Source organism: Solea senegalensis, unplaced genomic scaffold (assembly GCF_019176455.1).
Source record: "Solea senegalensis isolate Sse05_10M unplaced genomic scaffold, IFAPA_SoseM_1 scf7180000015866, whole genome shotgun sequence".
NCBI lineage: Eukaryota > Metazoa > Chordata > Actinopteri > Pleuronectiformes > Soleidae > Solea > Solea senegalensis.
In genome coordinates, this window is record NW_025321487.1 from 5394 (window position 1) to 32887 (window position 27494).

The window sequence follows — 27494 nt, forward strand, 5'->3', positions numbered from 1 at the left end:
ACAGTGGATTCACGTTTATTATTATATTCACAAAAGACCAGTTTTCATGCCGGTCGTATCATTTTATTTAGTTTTTTATTTATTTATTTTTGTATTATGGGCCGGTCCTGAAAATATTGTCTGACATTAAACCGGTCCGCGGCCCGGGGGTTGAGGACCGCTGCTGTAGAGGATCAGTCTTTACACAAAGATCAGCGACCACAGGCTGTAAACCTGAAATCATTCCCTTCACTCCAGACTCTGGAGGTCACACTGACACTGAGGCTGCTTTGTGATCAAAGTGTCTAAACAAAGACCATCATCAGTGATCATGTGATGTTTGTGTTTGCAGAGGTCAGAACCAGAGACAGAGAGCAGAGTCTCCAGGACCCAGCGGTCTGTCTGTGAAGAGTGACAGGTCTATGGGAAAACGTATAAACTTCAGTCATGAACCTGGAGCCTCAGAGACAAAGTAAGAGACTCAATAAATAATGCTCTCAAATCAATATGATATGCTCTTGAATTAAGATAAGAAATAACCTCCATCTGTTGGAGGGAAACGTCCAAACTTCAGAGCAGCTCTGAAAGCAGCTTCACATCAACAGCTCATTTCTTTTATTTGTGGTTCAAATTGAATTTGACTGGACTTTTGTGAAGGAAGAAGAACTAAATGTGTGTGTGAGCAACAGACTGAACTGAACTGATTCAGAATCTGATGAAACGGATCAATGAGTCAAACCATTGACGAGTCAGAGAGAGTGTGAGGATGAGCCTCAGGGTTAGACCTTTACAACAGTCCATCAGAACCACTGTGAGACAAAGCTGTAAGGATGTCTTCACAGAGACATGTCCACCTGTCCCTGACGTGTCAGTGATAAAGAAATGTCTCCACAGACACATGTCCACCTGTCCCCGACGTGTCAGTGATAAAGAACTGTCTCCACAGACACATGTCCACCTGTCCCTGACATGTCAGTGATAAAGAAGTGTCTCCACAGAGACATGTCCACCTGTCCCTGACATGTCAGTGATAAACAAATGTCTTCACAGAGACATGCCCACCTGTCCCTGACGTGTCAGTGATAAAGAAATGTCTCCACAGACACATGTCCACCTGTCCCTGACGTGTCAGTGATAAAGAAGTGTCTCCACAGAGACATGTCCGCCTGTCCCCGACGTGTCAGTGATAAAGAAATGTCTCCACAGACACATGTCCACCTGTCCCCGACATGTCAGTGATAAAGAAATGTCTTCACAGAGACCAGTTTGCTGTTTCTGTGGACGAGCAGACGTCCCGCTGTCCTCTGTGTCAGGACGTCCTGAAGGATCCAGTCTCCACCAGCTGCGGTCACCGGTTCTGCAGACTCTGCATCTCCTCATACTGGGACCAGTCTGGTCCACCAGGAGACTCCTGCTGTCCCCAGTGTGGGAAAAGACCCAGGACAGGACGTGGACCACAGAGCATCCGTGAGTAAGACTCATAAGGAGAGCAGCTCCCATCAGCACTAGTAGACTTTAGAAATGGAAAAACAGGAGAAAACTGTTTAAAAGTTAAAAATGTGACTCATGTTAACTCCATGATGGAGTTTAACTCTCTGCTGCCCCCTGCAGGTTGAAGAAATGAAGGTTTCCCCTCATTTTGCTGCTTTTCTCTCATGATTGTTCTCTTGTATGCAGATGATACTCTTTCCTTCACAATCATCACAGTTCTTCTAGAATGATTCAGTCTTTCAGAATAAAGTTATTCAAGTCATTACAGTGAAAATGTAGTTTTTCATTTGACAACAAACAACATAAAACAACAACGTCACAGAAAAACATGACACTGATGAAAATAATCCTCAGCTGCTCACATTCTTTGTCTCTTGTCTTTCAGCAGATGTTGGTCTGCAGAAAGTTCTAGATGAACATAAGATCAGTCTGAGGAGCAGATTTGAACATGTGACAGAAGGAACTGAAGGAACAGGAAGTAGAACCCTCCTGAACAGGATCTTTACTGAGCTCTACATCACAGAGGGACAGAGTGAAGAGGTCAATACTCAACATGAGGTGATGCAGCTGGAGACGACCTCCAAGAAGAAGACGGTCCAGGACACTCCCATCAAGTGCTGCGACATCTTTAAAGCCTTACCTGACCAGCAGGGGAGCATCAGAGTTGTCCTGACCAACGGCGTCGCTGGTGTTGGAAAAACCTTCTCGGTGCAGAAGTTCACTCTGGACTGGGCCGAGGGTTTGGAAAACCAGGATGTGAATCTGCTGATTGTGCTCTCGTTCAGGGAGCTGAACCTGATCAGAGATCAGCAGCACAGTCTTCTCACGCTGCTCCATGTTTTCCATCCAACATTAGAGAAGGTCAGAGCAGAGGAGCTCGCTGTCTGTAAACCTTTGTTCATCTTTGACGGCCTGGATGAAAGCAGACTCTCACTGGACTTCAGCAGCAGCACGCTGGTTTCTGACGTCACACACAGGTCATCAGTCAACGCGCTGCTGACCAACCTCATCCAGGGGAATCTGCTTCCCTCAGCTCTTGTCTGGATAACTTCTCGACCTGCGGCGGCCAATCAGATCCCTCCTAAATGTGTTGCCAGGGTAACAGAAGTACGAGGCTTCACTGACGACCAGAAGGACGAGTACTTCAGGAAGAGATCCAGAACTGATGATCTGTCCAGCAAAATCATCTCACACATCAAGACGTCCAGGAGCCTCCACATCATGTGTCAAGTCCCAGTCTTCTGCTGGATCAGTGCTACAGTTCTGGAGCACATGTTGACCACAGAGCAGAGAGGAGAGCTGCCCAAGACCCTGACAGACCTGTACTCACACTTCCTGCTGGTTCAGACCAAGAGGAAGAAGAACAAATATGATAAAGGATGTGAGACGAGTCCACGGGAGCTGACGGAGGCCGACAGGGACTTTCTTCTGAAGCTGGGTAGGCTGGCCTTTGAACATCTACAGAAAGGAGACATCATGTTCTACCAAGAAGACCTGGAGCGGTGTGGTCTAAGTGTGACAGAGGCCTCGGTGTACTCAGGAGTTTGTACAGAGATCTTCAGAAGAGAGAGCGTGATCTTCCAGAAATCAGTCTACTGCTTTGTTCATCTGAGCGTTCAGGAGTTTCTGGCTGCAGTCTACATGTTCCACTGTTTCACCAACAGGAAGACAGAGGTACTGCAGGACTTCTTTAGAAAAAAAGACAGTTCGAAAAAGTCACTGAAAATGTTGCTGCAGGTCTTATTCAGACATAAAGTTGATGATGATGATGATGGTGGTTACACTCCTCTGGATGTGTTTCTGAAAGCAGCCATGGAGAATTCCCTTCAAAGTGAAAATGGTCACCTGGACCTGTTTGTTCGCTTCCTTCATGGACTCTGTCTGGAGTCCAACCACAGACTCTTAGGAGGTCTGCTGGGTCAGACTCAGAACAGTCCAGAAATCATCCAGAGGGTCATTGAGAACCTGAAGAAGATGAACACAGAGAACATCTCACCTGACAGAAGCATCAACATCTTCCACTGTCTGACAGAGATGAACGAGCAATCAGTGCATCAGGAGATCCAAGAGTTCATGAAGTCAAAGAACAGAGGACAGAGACTCTCTGTGATCCACTGCTCAGCTCTGGCCTACATGCTGCAGATGTCTGAGGAGGTTCTGGATGAGTTGGACCTGAGCAAGTACAGAACATCATACCAGGGGAAACAGAGACTGATTCCAGCTGTGAGGAACTGCAGGAAGGCTCGGTGAGTTCAGACATGATCAATAACATCATCAGTCAGTGATGATTCATGGTTTGGTTTATCAAATACACACAGAAGTCAGTTCTTCTCATTCTTCTCAGTTTGTTTCTGGAGATGTTTTAAATGATGAAAGTGAAGATTTGTCAGCTGGTTGTGATTCTTGTTTTGAACTGAATGAAAACACCAAATCACAACATTCTCTCAAGTCTCTGTTCATGATAAGACAGAAAGACAAGAGAAACCAACAGTTCACACAATGAACAAACACTAGGGGGCAGTGGAGAGAAAATCTGTGACAGAACCAGACTCAAACATGTGCAGCATCTGCCTCGACCGGTTGTGGTGAAAGGACAAAACGGAGGACAGAGGAGAGGAGGGGGAGAGAAAGTGAAAGAGGGAGGTGAGGTAGAGACAGAAGAGAGAGATCAGGAGCAGAAATATAACAGTTGTGTCAGCTTCTAAGTTTAAACAGGACTTATGACATTTATATACAACTACAATGTTATTGATGTTCTATTAATGAGACATAAACATTAGACTGATATCAACTTTAATTATAGTATCATATTAATAATAATAACAATACTACTGGTTTCAAGCAGCAACTTTGTCTAAAGTCTCATCTTTTATTCTTCATTCAGGTTGAGGGGCTGCAGATTGACAAAGATCAGCTGTTCTTCTCTGGTCTCAGCTCTGAAGTCCAACCCCTCACACCTGAGAGACCTGGACCTGAGTCATAACCAGCTGCAGGATTCAGGAGTGAAGCTGCTGTGTTCTGGACTGGAGAGTCCACATTGTAGACTGGAGACTCTGTGGTGAGTTCACTGACTGAAGCTGCTGTTGTTTTTTTAAACTTTCATTTCATTTACATTAAACTCTTTTTATTCACTGATGAATAAAATGAACACACACACACACACAAAGTCAGTCACACACACGCAGACACACACAGACACACACACAGTCTCACAGTCACACACACGCACATACACAGTCACACACACACACATTGTTCTAAAGTCTCATCTTTTATTCTTTATTCAGGTTGAGTTACTGCAGTTTGACAGAGATCAGCTGTTCTTCTCTGGTCTCAGCTCTGAAGTCCAACCCCTCCCACCTGAGAGACCTGAACCTGAGACAGAACCAGCTGCAGGATTCAGCAGTGAAGCCTCTGCGTGATCTTCAGAAGAGTCCAGACTACAGACTGGAGACTCTGGAGTGAGTAGAGTGTTGTTCTAATCACAGTCAGACAAACATCAGTGTTTCCTCAGTGAAGCTGTGACAGCACAATAGTGACAGACTTCATGATTGGACACAAAGACACAGAGAGACAACAGACCGAGCCACGAGCTGCTGCTACTCACAGACTAGAGCTGAGCGCCTCACATGATGAGCGTCCATCAGCTGTTTGTAGTTTGACTTCATCACAGATTATAGATCCACTGTATCATACACTGTAAAAACAGCAGCACATCTTGTTTGGTTAGAAAACGTCAAAGTAGCCACTTTCAGACTGGAACGTCATTTTCCTTCAAACTCTGACAAAAGCATGAAGAAATGAGCAAAATATCAAGAAATGATCTTTATCACAAGCAAAGAAATGAAAGTGAGTCTTCTCTGACTTTAAGAATTGACACCTTGGCAAGGGAGAACCCAAAAGCACGACAACGAGGCAGGAAAACGCAGATTACTAAGTCCAAAAGCAGGAAATCAGTCACAAACAGGCAAACACATCAGAACAAGAAGACTAACTAGAAATGCTGGAGCAAAAAACCAACACAAGACCATCTGAAAATGGGCTGCTATATAATATAGTACGCATTTAAGGCCACAGCTGAACATGTGACCTTGACTTCCATGTCAACAGAGATGAACATAAAGAAACAGCAACCCCTGCTGGTGAGGAGTAGTTCCTGCAGCACTATAGATGCACTATATGGACAAAAGTATTTGAATTGACGTGTTTCAATGGGGCTTTGGACTCTCGGCCTCTTCTCTCAGTGAAGGACAATCTGAAGTTCAGCAGACGCAGACATTTCTACTCCAACATGACTGTGTCCCAGTGGACAAAGCAACCACTATAAAGACATGAGCCCTGACCTTTAACCCCATCCAGCACCTTTGGGATGAACTGGAACAGAGATTAAGAGCCAGACCTTGTGGTCCAGCATCAGTGTGTGACCTCATCAATGCTCGACACAATGAATGGACACTAATTGTCACAGAAACACTTCAAAGTGTTGAGCAAAGTCTTCCAAGAAGAGTTGAAGCTGTTAAAGCTGCAAAACTCCATATGAAAATACTGTGAATGTATTTGAATACTTCATAATAGTCCAAATACCTCTGTTGATTTGTTTTCACACAACTCCAAACAACCAGTGTTTGGTGAATGAGTGAATGTGAGCTGTTGTAACATGTGATGTTATTATTCCACATCTGAGCTGCATCACTGACTCTGACTCTGACTCTTCTTCTCTGTCGTCTTCTCTCAACAGGTGGAGGCCATGAGTGTGTGTGTGTCCGTGTGTGCGTGTGTGTGCGTGTGTGTGTGTGATTGTGTGTGTGTGTGTGTGTCGCTGCTTCAACAGATCTGTGACAGAACTCCAACGATGATGGTGTGATTTTTCAGTCCTAACGTCCTGAACCTGTGACGAGCTGTTTCAACATTTAACATAATGTGTCTTTAATCCAAGAGTATTCATCTACAATGTTAATAATATCCATAACCTTTATTACATGATGTATAATTACATATCTAACAGTTTAACCCTGACCAATCAACATGTGTTTCCTTTTCATTTGCATCAGTTCAATGTATCTATGTTGTCTACTGATGAGTTTTAAAAAATGCTTTTTAAATATTTGACAGAATAATTGATTAAAGATTCAAAAACTCTGAACTCCAGCACATGAGAGCTAATGAAAATAATGCCTGGTTCACAGTATGTGGAGCTAAAGAGAGTGTCCTAAAACACCATCAAGTCCTAAAACGCCAGCAAGTCCTAAAACACCAGCAAGTCCTAAAACACCATCAAGTCCAAAAACGCCAGTAAGTCCTAAAACACCATCAAGTCCCAAAACACTGGTATGTCTGTCTGCTTATTCTGTTTGTGTGTTTCCACCGGCTTTACTCGCCTCGCCTCGCCTCGCCACGGCACGGTTTAAGTAGTGTTTCCACTAGCCTAGTACCTGGTTAGACGAGGTTCCAAGCGTGCTTAAAAGCAGGTACTAGGCGATGATTGGTCAGACTGCCGGCCGCTGAGTCCCGTCACAGGAAGAGACCTCCCACACACAAATCAAGCCGAACAGCTCCGAACTGTAGATCACTTAAAACTACTTAACAATCCTAACAACATGGGTTAATCTCCAACAACTACAGAAGTGTGGTGTGAAGTCACGAGACACTAGTGTGTGTGTGTGTGTGTCGCATATAAAACAAAGTCACTGCAGTTTCACTCAGCCGTGCAGTGATGACTCACATGTTTGCTTCAGAGACTCTGTCTGAACTTTCAGTGGATTTTTTTGCACTCTTTGTCCAGTCCCACGTTGATCCCGCGCCTGTGTTTCTTACGCATATTTGAGGATCTCCCTTCCTGTGTCCCGCGTTGTTTTTCCTGTGTGAGAATAAAGACTGTTTCTTACCACCATACTGCATCTGGGTCCAGTCCTGTTCGTGACATGGTGCTCCAATTTGGTTATTAATTGATAGTTTAATCAGTTTTGAACAATTGAATAATTTATTTCCAATAATTGAATGAAACTTAATAATTAAATCATTATTTAAAAAACAAACAAACAAAAAACATATTCTGTAAATTGTGTGTATATACAGTACATGCATACAGACAGAGAGATAGGTGGCTGTGGGTGGTTTTGTTCAGGATGGCCTGAAGTTCTGCCCGCTGAGTGAAATAATTGTCATTTCAGATGACTAAGTTAAAAAAATGTTTTAAAGTGGCCTGGATACAACATTTGTTATTGCTGAATATCTCTTGTAAATGATGTGGTTAACAACTTTACAGCCATTAAAGTGTGTACAATACTTATTCAACACCTCAGGTGACTTTCTGGTTTAGTACAAAAACAGGTCAGAAAATGTCATGTCATAGATGGGTACAGATGATCTTTGACTTTGGCCATGACTTGATAACATGGTTCCAGCAGGACTGGGTGGAGGTCTAATTGTAATCTCTAAGATTTGATTTAGTCTCCTATGCAGTTGTGTGGCCCTTGGACCACAATGTGCAGCTATTTCCTTAAAGGGGGCCTTCTGAAACTTCTCCATCACTTGTCTCCTCCACTCCCTGTAATGCTCCTCCATATCCACACTGCCCACAATGACATTTTTCAAGGCTTTGAATGTGATCTCCTCTGTCACTCTCCTCTCTTCTTTCTCTGGACTATTTCTAGACTGTAACTCCACCTGTGAGACAGTTTCACCAATGGATCATCATCTGTGTACTGAGGAATGAAAGGTATAGAAAGTCTCTCTGTGTTATAACCACCACCCCCAAGGACTTCAGAAATTTTTGACTGGAGAAATAAAACATCCCCTTCCACATTCTCCAGTGAGGCAGGCAGCTTGGGGTTGTCCGTGAAGACACCCTCGGGTAAAAGGTGAGGGCTATTTACCTGTCTGACCTTAATAACCTTGTGTATATACTTGCAAAAGGCTGGAATAGTGGTGAGCTGGCAAATAAGGTTGAAGTAAGCGGCAGTCAGGGAATGAATAGCACAGCGATTGTAAATAGGCAGATCCTCGTCAGTTGACAGTGCCAGGTCCTGCAATGCAACTGTCAGGCGAACGAGGTCCAGAACCACCTCTGGATTTGCCAGCTCCACACTCAAAATGGCAAACAAAGCAAAAAGGTTCTCGTAATGCTGCCTACCATTGCTCTGCTCCTTGCACGCCAAGTAGATGTGTTGGTAAAGCTGCTGGCCGTGACCTTTCATGAATAAGTTATCTTGTCTGGAACACTTGACCACTTTGATCTTGAGCACAGATATGTCCAGGATGCTGCCCATGCTGAGGAGCTTGGACCCGTTGTCATGCCAATCCATGAGACTAATAAGTGTTTTGCCATAGGCAGCTTGTCTCAGAAGCTCCCTAAAGCAGCACTCTGTCAACTCCACCAAGCCTCTTTTCTTTCTCTGACATCCGCAGCAGCGAAGGGGAGTGGTTCTGTGTGCATTCTCCACTCTGCAGGTTGAAAAGTAGAGAGGGGACAATCTTGTCCATGAGCTCAGGGTCCCAGATATTGGCCTGTAGGTCGTCATTCACCATCATCCTCACCTTGATACCTGCCATGTGTGGTGGGGGGCGATAAACAAAAGGATGATCTAGGGAGTTACACCAACAACGCCACCTTAGGACTTGCACCTAAAGAATTTACTCTTTTTCAAACTTTACTTTCTCAGAGCACAGGTCGGTACACAAATGAATACAGGCACGGTTTATAGAAAGTTTAACAAGTTTTATTTTAGTCACAAATAGAAACATTAATTTATTTAAGTTACTTATCTACTGTAAAAAACAATTATAGTTATTTTTATTTCCAAAGAGCACAACATTAATCTGTACCACAGACTCAGCTTAAGTTGAGACTGAGGAAATAACTAAGCTGAGGTCCTGCACAGCAAACAAAGAGAAAAGAAACCAAACAAAATGTCAAACAAACTCAAACCAACACAAAAGAAAACAAAACCATAATGCTACATGCATAACTTTTGCAGGTCCTCAAAGCTGTGCTACTTCCCACCCCCCCACTAAGGAGTCGCGGTCAGTCAGTCTTGAACTACAATACACTACTTTAAAACGAGCGTCTAACTGACGAGGGCAGAGCAACTATGAGCAAGGCAACAAAAAGAAACAAAACGTGGAGATAAAGGCAAGAGGCAAGGCAGGGCAACAACAGCAACCTAACGCCAGGCAGGCTTGAAACAAAGAGACACAGCCAGATGTAAATAAATACATATAAGCTACATTAGCAGACACAATAATGTAAGGCTTGTGGCACTGTTTACCTGCATGGCGGGCTGTAGCCTGCACCAATAAATAATGAAGCCGTCAGAAGCTAGCGGCGGCAGCGGTGGCTAACCGGAAGGGGACACACACACCATCACGGCATACACGCCAACCTACGGCAGAACATTGTCAGCACTACACCTTATCACATACTCAGCGATTCTGAGGCTGCACTACATACCTGGAGAGCGAACACATGGCACGTACTTGGCAGAGGAGAGAGAGAGACTGAACAACCACGGGACTATATGAACAGGTCTGCATTAGCAGCCCATGACGCGGCTGCACTACAGGTGCCGGTAAGGGGCGTGACACACACCTGCTGCAATCGCCAGACCTGCTGCAACATAACTAAAAGACACAGAAGGGAAATACAATATATACATTTATACAGCCAATAACCACCCGGTTACATTCCTCCCCCCCTTTGTTTTATCGGTGCCCCACCGATAGACTATACACAGACACAATTTCAAAACCAAGGTCTAAAAATAGCTGCAGCTATACTACTAGAACCCAATACCTGAGAGGAAGTAGCCCTGTTTGCCTCACCCACTACCTGCCCTGGAAGGCGGTGGGGGTTCGAGTGTTGACCTGCTGTGGTCCGGGAAGACTTTCTGAGAGTAGCTGAGCCGCTACTGGATGCCCTCTCTGGCACAGGGGAAGGGACAGATGCCTCTCTCTCCACCTGAGGTGGAACTACATGCTCTCTGGGTTGGGAGCTTGGCTGCACTGCAGTGGGTGGATGCTGGACTGGCCCCCTCAGAACCACCCACAGTCCTTCTTCGTCCTCGCTAACCTCAGACACACTTTCCGAGGAATCCTGTGGCTCCTCTTCAGGACATTCAGGAGGCAGGGTCAAGGCTGGCTTCAACATCGTCCGGTGCACATTCCGCACCCGGGACAAATCATGCACTGGAGCAATGGAGTAGACCACACCACCTGGCGCTGGCGCTCTCACCACTTGATAGGTTGTTGAGCTCCATACATCCTGGATCTTGTTGCGCCCTCTAACGCCACGGTCCTGCAGGTAGACTCTTTGACCAATTTCCAGTGGCTTGCTCAGTGCCCTCTGATCATGTTTCTCCTTCCTCCGTCTTGCTGCATTCTCCAGCCGGCCCCTGGCACAGTCAAAGGCCAGGTGGAGCCGCCGTTGATGCTCGACCATCCAGTCACACACCTTCCCTGCTGACAGCTCAGGGAGATGACCCAACAGGAAATCAACAGGTAAGTGAGGCTCTTGTCCAAACATAAGAAAATGTGGGGACTCACCCGTTGACTGATGTGGGGTGGTGTTATAATTAAACACCAACTGGGGAAGGTGTTTGGGCCAATGGCGTTTCTGGTCAGATGGAAGGGTGCGCAGCAGGTTATGCAGTGTTCGATTAAATCTTTCACATTGCCCGTTGCCTTGTGGACGGTAAGGCGTAGTCCGGGTCTTCTGCACCCCATACAGCGCACACAGTTGCTGAACCAAGGCCTCTTCAAAGCTTCTTCCCTGGTCAGAGTGGAGGCGCGCCGGGACACCATAGCGATAAAACCACTCTCTCACCAATACCTCAGCCACAGTAGAAGCCTTCTGGTCTCGGGTTGGCACCGCCTGGGTGAACTTTGAAAACACATCTGTCATCACCATGACGAATTCCTTCCCATCCTGGGCTGGTTCCAGCAGAGTGAAGTCAATGGCGAGGACCTGGTTAGGCTCTGCGGCTAGTAAATGACCCATGGGAGCCCGGGCCTGGGGCTGTGTGCACTTTGCCAGGTTACAGCGCTCACACCGTTTACACCAGTCCCTGATGTCTCGATCCATCTGTGGCCAGTAACACCGCTGCCTCACCAGTTCTGAAGTCCGCTCGATGCCCTGGTGCCCATGGTTCTGATGAAGCTGTTGAAGAACCTCCTCTTTCAGACACTCAGGCAGGAGGAGTTGGACGACTTCTTCCCCACCATCAGAGCGGAGGAGTCGACGATACAGCAAGCCATCCCTCTGCAGAATACGGTCCCACTGCCGTATCAGACCACGCACCTGAAGGCTCAGATGCTCCTTTTCTGCCAGGCCAGGCATCCGTCCGTCAAGCCAGAAGTGGCGGAAGGCTCCAATAGCTGCGTCGCCTTCTTGGAGTGCCTGGAGATCAGCTGGAGACCGTGATGGAAGGGCAAGGACAGCTGCCTGAACAGCCATGTGCTGATGCTCTCCAGCAGCCCCCTGAACACCCAGTGGTACAGCGGTGCCCGGCAGGCTCTGCTCCAGAATCTGGGCCCCAGTAGCTGTCTGTCTGGAGAGGGCGTCCGCATTCTTATTGATGCGGCCGGGCCGATACCGGACACTGTATTCAAATGCTGATAGCTCCGCCACCCAACGCTGCTCCGTGGCGCCCAGCTTGGCTGTCTCCAGGTGACTCAGGGGGTTATTATCAGTCCACACAACACACGGGTGACCCCACAAATACTCCTTGAACTTCTCAACCATCGCCCATTTCATGGCGAGGAACTCCAGTTTCATGGAACTATAGTTCTTCTCCGCTGGGTGCAGGCTACGGCTGGCGTAGGCAACTGGCCTCACTATCCCTTCCTGCTCCTGGGACAGAACAGCTCCCAACCCACTGTGGCTGGCGTCAACTTCTAAAATGAAAGGCAGGGAGAAGTTAGCAAAAGCCAAGGTTGGTGCACTTACTAGGCAAGCCTTTAATGCCGTGAAGCTCCTCTCGCAGTCTGCCGGCCATGCATTCACAACCAGCGTGCGCCGTCCTCTTTGTGTCCTACTCCCAGCCCACTCAGCGACCTGCCTGTACAGTGGAGCAGCCAGCTTGGCGAAGCCTTCAACGAACCGTCGATAGTAGCTTGCAAACCCAAGGAACGACCTCAGCTCTGTGACAGTGGTGGGGCGTGGCCAATCAGCCACCGCAGAGACCTTACTGGGATCTGTAGACACACCCTCTTGAGAGATGACATGGCCCAGGTACTGCACCTCCTTCTGGAAGAACATGCACTTCTCCAGTTTCACTTTGAGTCCTTCCTGCTCGAGGCGGCTCAACACCACGTCTATTCGGCTCAGATGCTCCTCTACAGAGGAAGAAAAGACAATTATATCATCCAGATACAACAGAAGAGTCTGGCAGTGCTGCGCACCAAACATTCGCTCCATGAGGCGTTGGAATGTCCCAGGGGCATTACACAATCCAAATGGCATCCGATTAAATTCAAATAAACCAAATGGTGTGCAAAATGCAGTCTTTAACTTGTCTTTTTCTGTCACAGGTACCTGATTGTACCCACTTGCGAGATCCATTGTAGAAAACCACCGAGCTCCAGACAGCGCATCAAGGGACTCCTCGATGCGGGGGAGGGGAAAGGCATCTTTTCTTGTCTTCTTATTAAGCTGGCGATAATCAACACAGAGGCTGCCATCTTTCTTCTTCACCAAGACGATGGGTGAGGCATAGGGACTACTACTCTCTCTAATTACCTGGGTATCTAGCAGCTGGTGTATGTGTGACTTTACTGCCTCATACTCAGAAGGAGGGATACGTCTGTACCGCTGCCGCACAGGTGTATCGTCTAAAAGGGGGATGTCATGTGATATCAGTGTGGTACAACCAAGGTCACCCTCAAACGCAGAAAACACTGACTTGTGTTTCAATAACAATGCTCTAACCTTGCACTGCTCTGCTTCACGGAGTACGGATAGATCAAGGTCCCTAATCACCTTCTGCACTGAGCTGACCCCTGCAGTCTGAGACATTATGGTTGCAGTAACATGCTCTTCCTTTCCTGGTACCTCACAGAGCCCTGGAGGAAGACTCACCACCTCTGCTGAAGACAACAGGCCTATGGGACAGCGGGGCCTAAGATTAACTGCAGATACTCCTACATTAACTACTGGTATGTAGGCGGTGCCTCGGACAACCTGTACCAAGGCAGAAGACACCAACAGGCCAGCTGGCAGATCATACCCCGAGCTCAAAGGTTCTACCAAAATGGAACTAGAGGTGTCAAACGCTGAACAAGTGGCAGCTACAATCTTAGTGGAGCCTCCAGGTATACGAACACGCCTTCTACTCCTCAACGTAGCTAAACAGGGGCCCGAAGGAGAAGGCTGGACCTCTGCCTGCTGACAAAACTGAAAGGCGGGCAGCCAGGCTCCACCACCGCAGAGAGGTCAAACGACTGAGGGCCACACTGGCGGATGAGCCCCTGGTAGCATGCTTTTATAATGTTCATGCCTAGGATGCCTGGAACTTCAGGGGGGGTTACTCGCTCAGGTGGGTCTTTAACGACCAACACACCACGTCTGGGGATTATGCAGCCAAGCACCTCAACATCTGGCTCCAAATAACCCAGATAGGGGATTTCCAACCCATTGGCAGCTCTGAGCTCTAACCAGTGACAGGACTTTAACTTACCCTGAAAGTTCTGTTTGAAGAAGCTCTCTGAGATGGTGGAAACCATGGACCCTGTATCGAGAATACATTTAACATTCACACAAAAAGCAGACATAGTATTACCCCTACCAGCTGGTCCTCCCTCCCGTTCCCACCTAATAGCTTCTGCCCGAACATCAAGCAAGGTCAGGTCAGTATTACGACGAACCAGTCTCTTTAACTCCCTACGAAGGTCAGAGTTATTTACATGTTCTACAAAATGGTCACGTAACAACAGGTCTGAATTTGAAACTCTAACTGGAGAGCTTGCAACCACTTTTTCCATTAAACAGCACAATACATGAGAAAATTCTTGGAGTGATTCGCCTTCCAACTGTTTCCTAGAGAAATAGTCTTGCTGTAATGTAATATATGACTTAGGGCACCCATACATTTCTTTCAGAATCTCAAACACACGGTCAGGATCCTCTCGCTCAGCACGGGGCCTGTATTTTATTTCATCTCGAGCTTCACCCTCTAAATGATCATATATGAAGCATGCTTGGTCATTGTGTTTCAAATGTCTAGCCCTCATGCTGACTTTAACTTCTTCGATCCACTCATCGATACCAATACCGTGGCTGCCTCTGAAGACAGGACATCGTCTCTCGCGTGGGAGATACACCACACGCTCAGGTGCGGCAGAGTCCACCAACAGTCCACTTGAACTGGAGCCCGCCTGGGCCGCATCCCGATCCCGTCGTAGGCGGTCATTTTCGGCCTGGAGCTGCTCCATCCGACCCTGGAGGGCCTGGAGGTCCAGCGGTTCCTGCGACATCCTGGAGAACCTCGGCTGTCGGCCTGGAGGGCGGTCCGCAGCCCGAGCCACTGCCTTGCCTCCAAACAAAAGAAAAAAACAAACTTTGCCTGCTAAACCACTAAAGCTTGCTCTGCTTCGCTTAAAATAAAGTTACGACAATAAAACTACACCGTGCCTGATTGTGAAGATCCTGCCGACAACGCCAAAATGTGGTGGGGGGCGATAAACAAAAGGATGATCTAGGGAGTTACACCAACAACGCCACCTTAGGACTTGCACCTAAAGAATTTACTCTTTTTCAAACTTTACTTTCTCAGAGCACAGGTCGGTACACAAATGAATACAGGCACGGTTTATAGAAAGTTTAACAAGTTTTATTTTAGTCACAAATAGAAACATTAATTTATTTAAGTTACTTATCTACTGTAAAAAACAATTATAGTTATTTTTATTTCCAAAGAGCACAACATTAATCTGTACCACAGACTCAGCTTAAGTTGAGACTGAGGAAATAACTAAGCTGAGGTCCTGCACAGCAAACAAAGAGAAAAGAAACCAAACAAAATATCAAACAAACTCAAACCAAAACAAAAGAAAACAAAACCATAATGCTACATGCATAACTTTTGCAGGTCCTCAAAGCTGTGCTACTTCCCACCCCCCCACTAAGGAGTCGCGGTCAGTCAGTCTTGAACTACAATACACTACTTTAAAACGAGCGTCTAACTGACGAGGGCAGAGCAACTATGAGCAAGGCAACAAAAAGAAACAAAACGTGGAGATAAAGGCAAGAGGCAAGGCAGGGCAACAACAGCAACCTAACGCCAGGCAGGCTTGAAACAAAGAGACACAGCCAGATGTAAATAAATACATATAAGCTACATTAGCAGACACAATAATGTAAGGCTTGTGGCACTGTTTACCTGCATGGCGGGCTGTAGCCTGCACCAATAAATAATGAAGCCGTCAGAAGCTAGCGGCGGCAGCGGTGGCTAACCGGAAGGGGACACACACACACCATCACGGCATACACGCCAACCTACGGCAGAACATTGTCAGCACTACACCTTATCACATACTCAGCGATTCTGAGGCTGCACTACATACCTGGAGAGCGAACACATGGCACGTACTTGGCAGAGGAGAGAGAGAGACTGAACAACCACGGGACTATATGAACAGGTCTGCATTAGCAGCCCATGACGCGGCTGCACTACAGGTGCCGGTAAGGGGCGTGACACACACCTGCTGCAATCGCCAGACCTGCTGCAACATAACTAAAAGACACAGAAGGGAAATACAATATATACATTTATACAGCCAATAACCACCCGGTTACACATGCAAATCTTGAAGCCGATGTCGGGGTCCTCGTCTCTAGAGTGGCACATGTCACTGAAACGTGACACAAAAAAATGGTAACAGCGGTGGTAGGAGGGGTTGTCCTCTTGTATGTTGGCAAACTTCACAAACAAATTGGTTCCTAGGATCTGTAGGCTAGGTTTGTCCGACTCTAGCACCTCACGCACCATCTTCAGGAAACTCTCCACAAACAGGTTGATGCTCTGAGAGCGACAGGCCATCAGCAGCTGGTCCAGCGCTTCCATTGCTATGCACACATACCTGTATCTTTGTCGAGCCACATCCTTTGACATTCTCTTAGACAGGTAAGCGCCAATACAGTCAAGCTCTTCTGGAACCGACAAGGCATAGAATGTCAGCTTCTCCATGTTGGCTTTTACTAGCCCATTCTTTTGGTTTGCTGGAAAGATGTTGACTACCAATCGCTTGTACAGAGGACTGAGTGCTCCACAACAGTCACCGATCAAGAAAGATATGATTCTTTCCAGTGACATGGTTGTGAAATTCGTTCTTTTTTAAGTAAGACTAGAAGAGAGAGCAGTAATGCAACCGTGTGAGTTCCAACTGATGTGGAGCACTAGAGGTTATCTTGTAATGTAAGAACTCCTTCCAGGTGACATGGAACACTAGAGAAGTCTTTGAAGAGGAGCTTTGATACTGGCGTATAATAAACATGATGGATGTTACTTTGACGTGCAGATGGTCTCTGCCAGTTTGGACTTCCCGGGACAATTAAAATGCTTTTTTCATGTAGTATATTCAAAGGACAACAGGCTGACCTGGGGCGCTCAAGTTTTTCCCTATAATCAGTTTTTAATATTGAGAAGAATTGTCATCTTTCCATTAAGGCAATTTTCTTTAAGGTGTTTTGAATGCAACAAAGAAGGACGAGAAGATGAGACTAAGAACTTAGAACAGTGATTGCAAACTTCAGAACTTTGAACAGTGGAGGGCAGCATTACACCTCTCAGTGTACAGTCTGCTGGAAATGATTAGAGCAATAAGTCTTTGATCTTCTGAAAAGCAACGTAATAAAGAAGAGCTTTCCTACTAAAATGGGAATTACATGTTTTTTCCACCTGGTTCCTGTTTATTAATGTTGGTGTGTTTTTGGCATGAAATGAACTGTATTATTATGTGGAAGGAACACCATATTTCTGTATCTGTAATATTTGTTAGCTAATTAGTGTTAAATACTTTCCAGATATAATAACTATAATTAACTGTCAGGAGCAACACAAGGTGAAGGGTCTTGCCCTTAACCCACAAACCCACAACCTTTGAGTTGAAAGGAGGGTCAAACTTTGTGCTGCTGTTTTTGATAAAAGGGCACAGTTGCATGATGGTCATTTTTCCTCAGTAAGTTTACTCTATGATGACTGTATTTGCACTTTAGAGAGGAGAGGTCAAAGGGGAAGTGATCAGAACCATGATCCACGGCAGAGGAGCTGTTCAGTGTCACTGTCACTGTGCTGAAATCATTCTGGTCACTTTTTCAACAATCTATAAATGTGCCAGTGTCACTCATGAATATCTTGTTATGGAAGCGTTGTGATTGGAGACAAATACAGCCAGTCTAAATTTATAAAGTCTCTCATTGGTTGATTTTGTGGCACATTTGTAACGCTGTGCCAAGATGAGCGAGTGCTCGGGTAAAGATGAGCGAGCACTCGGGTAAAGATGAGCGTGCACAGAAGGTTGAGATTTGAGATGTGAGAGGACATATGAGTAAAATTGATTAAACTGTTAAAATGAATATTTGCAAACATGCAAATACATGTATTAAGCTTGCAAAATACATTTTTCTGTGCTCAAAGTCTCACATTGTTCCTTCATGAATGTGGCCCAAATATAACACCATACTCTTCCACCGGTGTTACGCTGTGTCTCCTGCTCTCTCTGTGATTGATCTCCTGTTACGATCGATGAACTGAACAAGCACTCGTTTTGTAAATTGGTTAAAGGTGACATAGACCGGAAGCTCCAATTAACGCTGCGTTTGTGTGTGTATCTGCGTCATGACCTCGTTTATGAAACCCTAAAGTTTCAGAACAAACAGTTCAGCCACTGCTGAGAAAATAGTGTTGTATTGTTTTCCTGGGCTCTGCGAAGCGGATCGACACTTCCTTAATTTGATGTCGTCATCAGAAATCCTCACCACCGTAGCGCCTCCCGGTGCGGGCACTAGTCCGGGCACATCCGGTTGTGTACATTCAACCGCAGAAGAAGAAGAACTAGTCTCGTTGTAGCTGCTGAGATGCAGAGCATCCACCGTGCCAGAGGGGGAGCTGTGTATCTGAGAGCTGGCCTATCTATTACGTCACTTCCAGGTACCTGGCCAATCACAGGACAGTAGGAAAGCTCTCGTTGGCTGGCCAATCACAGCAACTGTTTGGTCTGAAACAGCGCGGCTGACGAGAGCGTCAGTGAGGAGATATTTTGATCGGCTCGTTTGCAGCGATTAGGAGGTTTTTAATCATGAAAACAAGTTAATATATGTAAGTAGACATCCATAACTAACATATATGTGTGATACAAGCATTCTATGTCGCCTTTAATACTTTCACCCGCTACTTAAACTCTAACTTTCACTCTCACGATTCACCTACTGTGGTTTTTCTTTGCTAGCGTGACAAGTTAGCTTAGCAGCGATGGCTTCTCCTTCTCCTGCTCTCTCCTGTGTTGTGTGCCACATGTTGAGTTACTCCTCTGCCTCCTTTAGTGATAAAGATACTGGAGGTGAGGCTTAGTGAGGTAGAAACTCAGCTTCGCACCATAGAAGCTAAGTCAGTTAGCCACTCCCCTGGCATTAGCTCCCTCAGCAGCTCCCGTGCAGCTGGAGCAGCTCTCTTATCTAGAAGTTTAGGGAAGTCTATTAGAAACCCAACACCGTGACAATCCAGAGTTGAGACCAGGGCCTGTTTCAGAAAGCAGGTTCAACAAACTCTGAGTTAAAACCTTAACTCTAGATTGACCATTTTTTGGTTTCACAACAGCTGATCAGCATTAGTTCAGTTCATTCTTTACTCAGCGTATGCATTGGGAATGAAAAAAGCCATCATCAATGGAGCTCTGATACTATGATTCACCGTGGCAACGGGTAAACAAACACGTCGTCGTTGCTCGCTCTCGCTGTCAAGTTTACGTCAAAAAACCACACACTCTTCACTCTCTCACCTCCGGTCTGAACCTGTCAATCACACCTTAATCAAATCAGTGACCAGGATCACGCTTCTTCTCAATCAGAACTTCCTCTCTCCCCATGAGTTTCTTCAAAATAAAATGAAATATTTAAACATGAACATTTATGTCATTTATTACACCATACTCTTTTATCAACCTATTTAACCTTTATGAACTACTCCTTTTACATTTTTAATACACTTTTAATAACATTTTAACCAAATATGAACTTTTATAATTCATTAATTATTCATTATTTTTTTTAGTAAGGATTCTTAACCAGGTTACACTGAAATGAGATTTATGTGTGAATCAAATGACATTTCCTGGTCAAAAGTAACTCCAAGGTTCCTCACAGTGGACACAACTGGAAGCCATGGTGATGTCATCTAAAGTGACAATGTGATCAGAAAGTTTTTCTCTGAGGTGTTTAGGGCCGAGTATAAAAGTTTAAAAGTAGAAAGTTACAGGTCATCCAGGACTTAATGTCTCTGAGACTTTCCTGGAGTTGAACAACCTGATTTATTTCATTCGGCCTCATTGATAAGAGCAGAATGGGAGGGTGGGGCTATGCCCCTGTGTAGTCAAAGGTGTGTGTGGTGGGAAGGGGTCAGTCACTGTCTGTGGGATAGTAGGTGCAGGGAGAATGGGGCTGTGATCCAATACGGGCAGGGTGTCCGCATCCCCAGCAGAGCAGGGGGCGTTGGGGAGGGCGTGTGGCACTCCGGATCACTTCCGTCATGTCAGCGCATGCAGCGGTTCTCACCGTAGGATCACTTTCTCCAGGGCCGCTTTGGTCCCGCCCTCCACAGTCCCCCTCTCCAGAGCCAGCTCCAAAGCCTCTTGTAAGGAGCGGGGATGGGCGAGATGGGTCTGAATGCGCAGCCTCCTGGGGGTTATGGCTCGGATGAACTGGTCCCTGGCTGGGTCTGTAGTCTGTAGTGCTCCATGATGTTGTCTGTGTACAGTGCCTTGAGATAATATATGTCATAAATGCAATAGAATTCTCTGAAATCACTGGTATGGAAATATTTTGTGTTCCCCTGTGAATGTTGTCAACAATGTTCTTGTCATGGTGTGTAAACCATGTTATGTATGAGTAGCAAAGCACAGGACGTCTCAACATGCATCATGAGGTCGCAGACATAACTCTGAAAACAACTCTGTTAACACAGATAACTCTTCTGTCCTCATTTGGAGCAAAACTTGCTCTAAATTCAACTTGCACTAAAGCGGTAACTAGTGCTATAGACGTGTTTGTAGCATCAGAAAAGTGACCTTAGGTGGAAAAGCCTGGATTTAAACATGTTCTGAATGTACTGAACCACGCTACCAAGGAGGTCAAATCTTACTAGAAAGGTGTTTCCTTCCATGTATGATCATGTTATTGGAGGTCAGAGGTCAGATTGATGGACCTTCAGAGCAACACAGACTTGGAAGTTAGAGTTCATCTTCCTCTTCCCAGTCATCAGAGTCCTTGATGAGGTCTTTGTGTCCATTCTTCAAACCAGGAGGGTCCTGGGTTCTTCGTGAGGACCAGATCTCTCTACTCCTATCTCAGCAACGTGGGCCACAAATATTTAAGCAACCCTGCTCCCCAAGAAGTTAAACCTAGGAAATAAGAACCATGTTCTTAGTGAAGTGTGTTCATTCTCATAATGTCATACCATTCTGCACTGGTACAGTTTTGATTTCCTGTACCCAGAGGACACATTTAACATTTAGATTTTAGAGTCACTGGAGACGGTGTTTGAATGTGTTTGTTCACGTGACATTTTGGACATTTCCTTTATTGTTGTGCTGTCTGTCTGTAACTGTCTGACAGTTGTCTCTTGGAAATGAGAGCCTGTGTCTCAATGAGAAATAAAGGTTAAATAAATAATAATAAAAACCACACTGCACTGTCCAATTTCTTTCTATTTTCAACTTATTATGTGTTTGCATTTTTAATGGGTCACATAGAAAAATAACATAACGTTTTCCCGAGTGTCAGTTCCTGTTTCAGTCATAAACACGTCCCATTTCTAATGTACACTCTATCACATCAGAGTATGAGGTTTACTGCATTTACAGTAAAGTCTGTAATGATTACACTCATCACATTCAAACATTTTCAGTGCAAAAGCCTCTGGTTAGAAACACAATAACATTGTACCATTAAACAGCATAAAGCACATTACCAATGAGCATTTTCCATAAACCAGTGCAGCTTCAATATTCTTCACAGTTTTTATGAAGCAACGACATAAATCTTCTGTGCAAAGTCAATAAACAGAATACTTGCAATATGCCTGCAGGTCATCCCTCAGTGTGTCACAGGGCGTTCTGATCCATTCATACAGACCCACGGGGCGCCTGGAACCCTGAGCAGTGAAGCCTTGATGGTAGGCTTTGCCCTGATCTAAGAGAGAAGTGTACACAGAACCATTTGTACACTGGCTTACTGGGTCAAAGTTTGGATTGATTGATTTGATTTGACCATTATTGATATAGTATGAATCAAGCACTCTGTGTCATAGATTCAAATACAAAATAGTCAGGGATGACACAATAAAGCCCATAGGCTCATTTCCATTGTGGTCCCGAGCACAATGGAATCATTCTGGGCACAGTCATAGTAAAATAGTACAATGTAAATAGAATAGAATATAGGCTATACATAATTGCTTTATAACTTAGCAGTCCAGCATATCATAAATGGAGAGTAGTGATTCATTGTTATTTAAACCTGCATGCCTATGAAGCCCATTTGAATTGAATTGAATTGAAATGACTAGTGTGAACGGTCAGTATGTTGGTAGTCTTAAGTATATTCAATTCTGAATAGTTGGTTCAAAGTGTTTTCTCTCCAACAGGTCCTTCAATTGTCTTCTTCCATTTGTCCCTCCTTGAAGCATCGTTTCTAAAACGCAAACCAAAGGCACTTTTTAGAGCCACGTCTGTCTGTCTTGTTATCCTGTCCGTGCTGTGTTGTACTTGTCAGTCTTTCTGTTGCTGTTTGTGTATCTTTCTGTCAGTATTAAGTTCTTGTCTGTAAAAAAATATCTTGTTATCTGTCTTGTTTTTGTTTATATCAGTGTGTGTCATGACACGTCCAAAGTTCAGGCCCTGTCCATCTTGCCAGACACTCAATGCTGCAAGCCTCAAAACTTGCAGCATGTGTTATGTGAGCCTGTCAATGAAGAAGAAGTTGAAGGAAAAGACAGCATCATTGGACAGCAAGTGGGGTCAAGGTATCGTCCCAAACCGGAATGTTGGCCGCATTATTGATTCAGCCGGTATTGCAGTAAGTGAAAAGGCTCATTTTTATTCGTTTGATCTAAATCAAACAAGTTGCGGCTCCTTTTCTTCCACTGTACTCCATTAACTGCCATTAAATGCTTGCTACAGTACTAAAGTGTCCAATCATGCTGTGGGTTTAACTAATGTGTGCCAACTGGTTACTTTCTTTCAGGTGCGAAAACTTGAGGCCATAGGCTACAAGCCCATTTTATTTATGGGAAAAAAGACAAGAAGGCCTCTAACAAGTGGGTAGCTGACATAATAACCCATTTGCCCCTCACATCTACCACCAAAAACTTCTTGGAGAAGATAAGGAGGGCTTATGAATTTCTTTTGACTAAGGGTAAGAGCAAGATTTTTTGTTCAGAATGCCTTTGTTTGAAACATATATTTGAGAAAAATTGAAAAATATATTTGAATGACCTCAACAGAACAGCAGCCCAACACTGACCCATCAGCAGAGCCTGATAACCCCACCATGGAGCAGGGTGACAGCCCCGTCGAGGGTATGGGCCACAGCCAGGACGAGGAGCAGCACAGCAGCCTCACCATGGAGCAACGTGACCACACCGAGGAGACTGTATTTGTCCTGAACCTTGTCCCTTGTCCGTCTCTCTTCTTCTTCTTGTTCTACCTCTACCACTGTTGCAGCAATGAAGAAGAGGAAGAGAGGAAATGACTCCCAGTTAAAAAAGGAGGGGCTTAAGAAGAAAAAGGGTAAGTTTTGTTTTGCATGTGTAACCCACCTCAGCTATAACTGTTGATGATAAAGACTGGGAGATACAGATATGTTTATTCTATCGGTGCACTAATTACCTCATGGGCCAGGAACCAGAAGTCTAGATCGCTATGGGAGAAAGGAGTATTAGCAATATGCATTGAGTGACAGAATAAAGAATTCACACAACCAACAGGTGCGTTTTAAAGGTATTATATTGTGTTGATTTAAAGAACAAAACAAAAAAAATAAAAAAATAGACCAAAGTAATTTAAATTGTCAGCGACACATGAGATGTTAACAACAGTTGGCAATAAATCCAGCCACAGAACAAATCACAGTCTCTGTTTTGGGTAGCTCGCCACGACTACTGAGGTTCCCGTCTACCTTTACAAAATGGGAGGAATCCCAGCAGAAGAAGAAGAAGTTTTCATGCAGCTCTCAACCCAGGAATCCATACAAAGGAAAAAGACCCAGAGAGGATTACTGTAATATTCATATAAATAAAATATACTTTTAAATGTAAATAAATGCATATAAACACGATTCATATATGTACATTGTAACATTGTTTCCTAATAATTATTTTTAACTTCTCTAAATGAACTGAACACATTTCTCTATATTAACATAAAACATTTTCTTTTATCGCCGCTCACTCTCAGAGAAAACACACAGAGTGGGGGTAATGTAAGTAAAACACTGTAATATAAAACATTTTTATATCTTTTTAAACACAACATACATGAAATGAATGCCTCATTAATCCATATTAATATTAGCAGATGCACATTTCAACTTCATCAGACTAACATTCAAATAAGTTGACTCACCAGAGGCTCAAGCATCACACACACACACACACTCCGGACACAAGGCAGAATACACGGCTCTCATCTGTCCAAGTTTTGCTTTAGAAGAGACAGGGACACGGGAGTTCAGTAATGTGTAAGCTCACAATAACATTTAGCCAAATATACGTGGCTAATGGCATGATCTAGTGCCACGGATGCTAATAACACAACTTATGTTCTCTTCCGTTTCCGTCACAAAGCACACAGTCCGCTAATCGCAAATATGCCACCTGCCCAGAATTTCGAGTAAAAAAAAAGCAAGCTATGAAAACCAAGTATGTGGAAGACTGTCACTACCACAAACAGAGACTGTTGTCATACAAGAGGTATTATGCCAATCCTCATGTTCAAGACAAAAAGAAAGAAAGAATGGCAAGAAGATACAAAACAGATCCTGATTTTCAGAGCAGACTAAAAAAACACATGGCCCAGAGATACAAAACTAATCCGGATGTCAGCGAGAGCAAGAAAGCATACAACACAAGAAGGTATGCACGTGACCAGAAATACAGGCTCAAAAAGATGACAACTGTTCACACGAGATATCACAGTGACCCAGACTTCAGACTGCACCATAAACGGAGCTGTGCCCAACACAGAAGAAACAAGTTGGCTTCGAATGCAACCTTTCAAATTACAGGTTGCAGCATGCAATGAAAATAAAAGCAAAATACAAGCTCTTCAGACACCGCCAGCAGAAAACGCCAAAGCCTGTTGTCGACCCTGTGATGGAAGCGGCGATATTTGCATTCCGTGAAACCATTCACCAGGGACCCACACGTGTCTGCACAGTCTGCCACCGACTCCTCTTTCCCAATCAAGTCAAGCAGTGCAACAGATCCAATGTTGCACTGTATGTGAAAAACACCTGTGGCATCTGCTTGCTTGACGGGTAAGTATGTTCACGTGTGTGGCGGCGAATGCTCAGCGCCTTGCACCGTTCCAGAGGAGAGACTGCAGGAGTGGATCTGCCCGACTTGTGACGGACACCTGACGAGAAGACAGATGCCATCCATGGCCGTGGCCAACAAGCTGGAGTTAGCACCCATCCCCCCCGAGCTAGCTGATCTGAATGTGCTTGAAAGGCAGTTGATTGCAAAAATCCTGCCTTTTGCGAAGATTGTTGCCTTGCCCAAAGGTCAGCAAAGAGCAGTACGCGGTGCTGTCGTGTGTGTGCCGTCAGAGGTGGAAACAACCGTCAACTGTCTCCCAAGACCCAACCCTGAAGCCCAGCTGCTGCAGGTCAAGCTGAAGAGACACATCAGGTACAAAGGTCATCAACACTTCTACACGGTCAACATGAAGAATGTGCTAGCTGGACTAGCAACACTGAAGGAGGCACACTCTGAATATCATGAGATCAATATCGACGAGAGTGCAACCTTTGAAAGTCTCCACGATGACCGTGAAGAAGAGGACCAAGTACAGGTGAGTCACTCTGAAGCTGCTGCACAGCCCCAGCAGAGCAACGCTTCAGAGGGAGAAAAGGAAGACGTTGCACCCACTTCGGCGGCAGGTGAACAGGAGCAGCTCAGACCTGGGTTGGCCCTGGACACTTGCATGCAGCCCCCTGACATGGCACAGGAAATACTCTCCTACGGTAGTGGGATATTTAGTATTGCCCCCGCCCAAGGCAACAGACCCGTAGGCATTTTTACCATACCCAAATTAGAATCCATGGCATTTCCTGTGCAGTTCCAAACAGGACAAAACACATTGGACGAAATTAGAGCGATCAAATTGTCACCAAGTATTTATTTTAACGTAAGACTCTTTTCTGCCGACTTCAGATTCGCAGGCGACCAGTCTTACCTTTTCTTTGCCCAGTTTGTCACGGAAACTCATTTGGCTAACAGCAGCATGTCCATCCAAATGCGCAAAGGCAAGACCAAGTCAAAAGATGGTCGCAGGATTTCCAACCGCATGCTGCAGGACAAAAATGAGGTGGAAAAATTGATCCAAAATCAGGACGTGACGCGCTTCATGCAGCCCCTGAGAGGAACTCCAGCTTATTGGAACAAAACGCTGAAGGACCTCCACGCTATGGCCAGACAGTTGGGCAAGCCAACATTCTTCCTCACGTTTTCAGCTGCCGAAATGAGATGGCCTGAAGTCATAGAGGGGATCAAAGCTCAACAGGGTGAAGGTGTGCATTTTTCTGAGCTGGACTGGAACGCCAAGTGTGACATTCTCCGGAGTAATCCTGTCACTGTCATGCAGATGTTTGAGAAGAGAGTGGATGCGCTCATGACGAGCCTGACCATGTCTCCTGCTCAACCCATCGGTGAAGTGAAGGATTACTTCTATCGTGTGGAGTTTCAAGCCCGAGGAAGCCCACACATTCACATGCTGGTGTGGATCAAAGACGCACCAGTGTTGGGAGAATGCATGGACGAGGATGTGTACCGATTCGTCGACCGGTACATATCGTGTGAGAAGCCCGACCCAGACACGGACCCCGAGCTGCACAAAATTGTTTCTGAGGTGCAAGTGCACAGCAGAAACCACTCCAAGTCGTGCAAGAAGGGCAATGTGGAGTGCAGATTCGGGTTCCCTAAATTGCCCATGGACAAAACCATTCTGACATACGACACCCCCAACCCCGACGAAGAGGACGACAAAGACGATGACAATGACGGTGGAAAGGATGACCATGAGGAGCAGAGCAGGCGTGGAAACGAAGCCAAAAGTGCTGTCAAAAAGAAGGCCGCACTTGTGAAAAAACCCGAGAGAGGCCCGGGACAAACTGAAGCCACTGAGGAACCTGCTGTGTGATCCCAATGCTTCATTCGCACCTTGACGGAGCTGCATGAGAAATGCAATCTCACTCATTAGCAATACTTGGATGCTGTGTTTGATCTGACAATCGGAAGTGTGCTTTACATCAAACGCCGCCCCAATGATTGTTGAATCAACGCATACAATCCAGTGTTGCTCAGGGCATGGAACGCCAACATGGACATCCAGTATGTCATTGACGACTACAGCTGCATGGCATACATGATGTCCTACCTGTCCAAACCTGAGCATGAGATGACCGAGCACCTCAAGTCAGTCGTCAGTGACGTGAAGAAGAGGAACGTCAACGAGCGCGACGAGATGAAGCTGATCATGCAGGCCTACTCCAAACACCGAGAGGTCAGCTCTCAAGAGGCCGTGGCACGGACATGCTGCTT

At 45.5% G+C, this 27494-nt stretch overlaps 1 protein-coding gene and 1 long non-coding RNA gene across 2 annotated transcripts; one reads left to right on the forward strand and one right to left on the reverse strand.

Moving 5' to 3' along the window:
- Window positions 1–337: 337 nt before the first annotated feature.
- LOC122762628 (NLR family CARD domain-containing protein 3-like) lies at window positions 338–21873 on the forward strand. The gene is made up of 7 exons (XM_044017817.1): window positions 338–451; window positions 1238–1446; window positions 1856–3175; window positions 3227–3716; window positions 4355–4528; window positions 4758–4931; window positions 21762–21873. Exons 1-7 carry the CDS (start codon window positions 402–404, stop codon window positions 21829–21831), a joined length of 2487 nt encoding a protein of 828 aa, XP_043873752.1. The 5' UTR covers window positions 338–401; the 3' UTR covers window positions 21832–21873.
- Window positions 15628–16048, reverse strand: LOC122762629. Its single transcript, XR_006358743.1, has 3 exons — window positions 16027–16048; window positions 15843–15958; window positions 15628–15752 (listed from the first exon to the last, which is right to left on the reverse strand). It is a non-coding gene; the product is annotated as an uncharacterized LOC122762629 (long non-coding RNA).
- Window positions 21874–27494: the final 5621 nt, after the last annotated feature.